Source organism: Bison bison, unplaced genomic scaffold (genome assembly GCF_000754665.1).
Source record: "Bison bison bison isolate TAMUID 2011002044 unplaced genomic scaffold, Bison_UMD1.0 scf7180017861046, whole genome shotgun sequence".
In the NCBI taxonomy this organism is placed as follows: Eukaryota; Metazoa; Chordata; class Mammalia; order Artiodactyla; family Bovidae; genus Bison; species Bison bison.
Window position 1 is genome coordinate 2,572,744 of NW_011491618.1, and position 5,305 is coordinate 2,578,048.

Sequence of the window (5,305 nt, forward strand, 5' to 3'; positions counted from 1 at the left end):
CCCCGGACACAAGCAGGGCCTACTGGAGCCCCTCAGACACAGCTGGGCCAGTCCTTGAGCTCCTGCCTGGGGTTATTTAAGTCAATATTCAAGTTCTCCTCCCACCTCTGCCCTGCCAACTTGGATTGGGTCTGGGACCAGGTTTGTCCTGGGCCACACAAGGGATGTGCCCCTCAGGCTGCCTAGATAAGGGGGCCTAGTCAGACCGAAGGGAGGACTGATTTTGGAGTCAGGCAGACCCTATGCAGCCACTGGCTGGCTGTGTGGCCTCTGTGTGTCTGAGTTTTCTCTGTTGTAAATGGGAACAATTAGTCCTACTCGCAGAGCTGTATTGAAGATTACTACAGAGCTGTAGTGAAGTGTTCAGTGTTGCGCTTGTCACTTCCTAAAGGTTATTTCCTTCTTTCTACCCACCTGCCTGTCCATGGTTACAGGAGAACAGCCATGGGGCATGCAGGGAGGGCTGCTGCCTCCCAAGCCAGGGGCTCTGAGCCGCCATGGTTGGTACTTTGGGCTCTAGGGAAGGGCCTAGATGATGCAAGCTCTGGGTCCCCTACGTGGGGGGCGGGGGGTGGGTGTCTGGGAGACACTGAGGGGTGGTAGGCCCCCTTGTGCCGGCAGGAGGCGGACCTGAGGCGGACAGTGGAGGAGAGCAGCCGCATCCAGAGGGGCTACGGGCACTACTTCGACCTCTGCCTGGTCAACAGCAACCTGGAGAGGACCTTCCGTGAGCTCCAGGCCGCCATGGAGAAGCTGCGCACGGAGCCCCAGTGGGTGCCTGTCAGCTGGGTGTACTGAGCCTGTTCACCTGGACCTCGGCTCTCTGGGTCATAACCAAACCCTGAATCTGTCCCCTTCCCACCCATGACCCCCAGCCCCCATCCTCAGCTCCCATCCCTGGCGCTCTGGCTCTTCCTGGGTCTCGGCCCTTCATCTGGCTTTAACGCAGAGGCGTGTACTGCCAGGGAGGTGGGTGTTAGTGGGGTACTCCTGTGCCCAGGTGCTGCCCACTCCCTACATCCATTGGCCACCAGATGTCCCTCTCTGGGGGCCAGACCGTGCCCAGGAGGGTGTCAGAGTCACCTCTGTAATGCTCAGTCCAGAGGAGAGAAAAGCTGCTTTGGGACCACGTGGTCATAGGTACACTGCCCGGCCCCCTCCCACCAGTCCCCTCTCCAATCACTTTTCCTCCTCTGGACTGGCCCCACCGCCTCGCCATTCCTAGGCTCCTCCTACTTCTCACCCCTGCAGCCTAGGAGCCGGCCTTAGGCTGGTTCCCTGTGACCAAGGTGGGTACATGACTCCCTGGCAACCAGGTAGGCCCGGGTGGGGGTGTCAGCCTGGTGCCATCCCAAAGGTTGGAGGAGCCAAAGCACCAGCTAGTTGCCACAGCCAGGGACCCGTGCAGCTCTCAGCCCCTTTGGAACGGGGCTGGGTCCCTGTCCTTCCCTCATCCACAGCTTTTCACTGCCGAAGTCTCTCCACGGACTTCTCCAAGGTGACCCTGACAGGGCAGATCTTGCTCCCTGCAGGGCAAGGCTGGCAGGGGCCGTGGGCTCAGCCCAGGCTGGGGTGGGTTGGAGGCCAAACCCCGTGAGGAGAGGAGCCTGCAACTTCTGACGGGAGAACTCCCGGCCCTCCGTGGCCCGTGGCGGGGGTATGTCTGAGCTCCCTCTCTGTAGTTGTTGTCCATTTTGGTGTCTCTGGCGGGTCCAGGTGGCATGAGGGCTGCCTGAGGGCTGAGGCAGGGTGAGGGCCGGGCCATGAGGTGTGGGCTCGGAGCACATTTGTGCCCCAGCAGGCTCCCTGCATGACTCCAGGGGGCGCCATTCACCTTGTAGTCGGCTCAGTTTCTGTTTCGCCTTGCAGCGGTGCCTGGTCTGTTTCTGCCACTGATGTGTGTGTCAGGCTTCGTTTTGGGAGAGGGAGAAGCAAAAGGTAGTTTTGCTTTGGAGGTTACTCTCTGGGGGCCCCCCTTTTTGGGGCTCACCATCAGCTCCCATTTCTTAGGAGACCCTTATCCCAGATTCCAGAGGCTTGGCCCTCCCCAGATATCTTCCTCCAACTCTCCTATTGTCTCCTGATCCTAAATGCCTGCCCTCCAGTCCTCAGGGAGGACGACTGTGTAAAATAGGAGAATCCCTTTTAAGAAAAGAATGCTGTCCTCGACTTCCCCCCGCATCTCATCCCTCATCCTTCTCTGTGACCTTTCCTGGGGGTGAGCCTCTCCTTGTAGGGGACCTCCCCCACTACCCCTAGCCCTAGCCTTTGTGCTCCCCGGTTCTTCCGAGTGTCTAGTCCGTCTTCGCTGCAGTGTCAGCCCAAGCTGGCCCCTGAACCACTGTGTGCCCATTTCTTAGGGAAGGGGAGGGAGAAGAAACAGAATATTTATTACAAAGTTAGAAATATATTTATTATATTAGGGGTCTCATTTGCATTTGCCTAGGTATACAAGTGAGATGTGACGGTCAAGCCTGCTCCCATCTCATTTGCATAGCTCTGCATCCACTATGCACCTCTGCTTTCCTCTTTTCCCTTTAGTCAGCGTTCTTTTAATTTATCCTTCATTCAGCTCTCCCTTGCTTCCCCCTCACCCTTAGCCCAAGGAGACTGGGAGTGGGAGGAAAATGGGTGTTCTCCTGCTGGCCCAGGGCCATGGCGCCCTTTGTCCATCCATCCCCACCTCACCCAGAAGACTTGGGAATAGAGGCAGCCACCCCCTTCCCTTTGGTAATGCTCCAGAGCGCCCTGATTAGAAGACCATCCTCTTGGATGGGAATGGGCGCTGGACATCATGCTGAGGAGTTGGTACCTGGTTCTTCAGGGTGAATCTCCATCTTCACTTCTGGTGATGCCTGAGGGTCAGGGCTGGGCCCTTCCTTTCCTGTCTCCATCCCTCTCTGAACAGCTTCCTTCCTCCCCTACCTCAGCCCTGCTCAAGGGACCAGGGCTGGGTTGGAACAGGTGTGTGTGCTCATCCTCCCCCCCTCCCACTGTGGACGCTTGTATTGAGGAACCTCGGGATAATGAGGACCCTGTCCACACCCAGTCCCAACCCAGCTGTCCTTCCCCCGTCCCATCCCTCAGCCATCTAATCCCCAAGCTTTCTCTCTGACTGGTTTTCTTTCCTTTGATTAAATGTGAAAGCAAAGGTTCTAGGCTCCGTTTGTCTTTTGTTGGGATCGAGTGGATGGCTTCGGGAAAGGTTTAGAGTGGGGGCAGCACAGCATAGATGATTCTGGAATGGAAGCTGGAGTGACATGTCTTGTGTTCTGTGATGTCCCACTGTTCCACACTCCCCAGCCCCAGAAGATGCTCTTGTTAAAGGCTTGTATCCAGGAGTCTATGAGCATCCATGAGGGCCAGGGAACTCAGGGAACCCATAGCTAATCCACTCAACTTTACCCAGAACTTGCTGTGTGGTCTTAGGCAGGTTCTTCTCCTTCTCTGGACCTCAGGTTCATCCTCTGTAAGGTGTCATGGCTTCTCCCGGGGTAATGCTAGGATTGGTTCTAGGTGCTCAGCAGCAGGGGCCATAGAGAGTGGTTGAAATATCACCCCAATGTCTCCATGGGTGTGTGGTTGAGGGGTCAGCTTCCTTCCCACCTGAGTTCCTCAGGGGATCCCAGGATGCTCACTGAACATTCTCAAGAAGGGCTTTGGCTGTTCCCTTCTATGACAACCAAATGTTGAACTGGCTCCCTTCCTTTGATTTCTCCGAAGCATCCACTCACACAGGGACTAGTGTGGGGACAGCTTGACTGGTGATTTGGAGGCAGCCATGGGGCCTCATTTCACCCGCCTAACAGCTCTGACAAGAATTGAGAACTGAATAGTAAACACTCCAATTCCAAAATGTCCCTTGACCATTCCCAGCTCAGGGAGTGTTTTCTTAGCCAACTTTTCCTCCTTGCGTCCTCCCTTCACGTCACTGGTCCCTCTCCTGCTTCTTTCTCTCACTGTGGACAAACTTCTTCCCATCTCCTGGGGGCACCCCTGGAAACTCAGTCTTTCTCTACTATACCAGCAACTCTACACTTGTATCTCTGTCCACCTCAGTGGTTCTCAACACTGGCTACCCATTAAAATTGCCTGGAGAATTAAATAAACAAACAACAATTGTTTGGATGCCAGTTCAGAGCAATTAAATCAGAAATTCAAGAAAGTCTATCAGCTGTAACTAACAATCAGAACATCACAGCTTAATAGTTTAACAACTTTATTATTCATTTCTTGTTCACATCACATCTGATGGAGATGGGGTGGCACTCCTAACGATGATTCAGGGATCTACTCTCCTGGGTTATTACAAGGGAAGCTGGGAAATGTAGTCTTTCTCAGTGCTCCGGAAGAGGAAACAGGGTCTAACCAGCCTCTCTGAGGCTGAGAGTGGAACCTGGGATGCAGTATGTTTTAAAGTGCCCCAAGTGATTCTAAGTGAAAGTGTTAGCTGCCCAGATGTGTCCGACTCTTTGCAACCCCATGGATTGTAGTCCATCAGGCTCCTCTCTGTCCATGGGATTTTCCAGGCAAGAATACTAGAGTGGGTTGCCATATAGTGATTCTAATGTGTAGCCAAATCTGCCAGCCACTGCCCGTCTATTTTGCCCATACCCTTCAGGTGGAGGGAATTTCCTTTTAGCTCCAAATTGGCACCAAAGTATTTTCCTAATAAAGACAGTTGAATTTCTTTCTTTTTTTTAAGTTGCTCAGTCATGTCGACTCTTTGCAACCCCATGGACTATAGTCCATGGAATTCTCTAGGCCAGAATACTGGAGTGGGCAGCCTTTTCCTTCTCCAGGGGAACTTCCCAACCCAGAGATCGAACCCAGGTCTCCCACACTGCAGGCGGATTCTTTACCAGCTGAACCACAAGGGAAGCCTGACAGTTGAATTTCTAAAGGGAATTCTGCTGCAGTTTTGTTTTGTTTTTTAGATCCTTTTCCCCTCTTGGCACAGTAGCCTGTGCTTTGACGGGCAGAAAGGATTCTTATCATATCGTGTGCTATGCTCAGTTGTTCAGGTGTTCAACTCTTTGCAACCCCACAGACTGTAACCTTCCAGGCTCCTCTCTCCATGGGATTTTCCAGGCAAAGATACTGGAGTGGGTTGCCATTGCCTACTACAGGGGATCTTCCTGACCCAGGGATTGAACCGGTATCTCTTGTGTCTCCTGCATTGGCAGGTGGATTCTTTACCACCAGCACCACCTGGGAAATTCATAATCATTATAACTAGGCTCAAACACATCTTCATTAATCAAAATAGGAACCATTACATCCAACACATTTTTGCCAATGAGAA

General features: G+C 53.3%; 1 protein-coding gene across 2 annotated transcripts in view; it reads left to right on the forward strand.

Annotated features, from left to right (window-relative positions):
* Positions 1 to 3,154, forward strand: part of MPP2 (membrane protein, palmitoylated 2 (MAGUK p55 subfamily member 2)) — a 29,958-nt gene extending 26,804 nt beyond the window's left edge. For both annotated transcript variants that reach the window (XM_010832482.1, XM_010832483.1), the window contains exon 14: positions 622 to 3,154. In XM_010832482.1, coding sequence (XP_010830784.1) covers positions 622 to 798 — 177 coding nt within the window. In that variant the 3' untranslated portion in view covers positions 799 to 3,154. The remainder of the gene's footprint in view (positions 1 to 621) is intronic.
* The last annotated feature ends 2,151 nt before the right edge of the window (positions 3,155 to 5,305 follow it).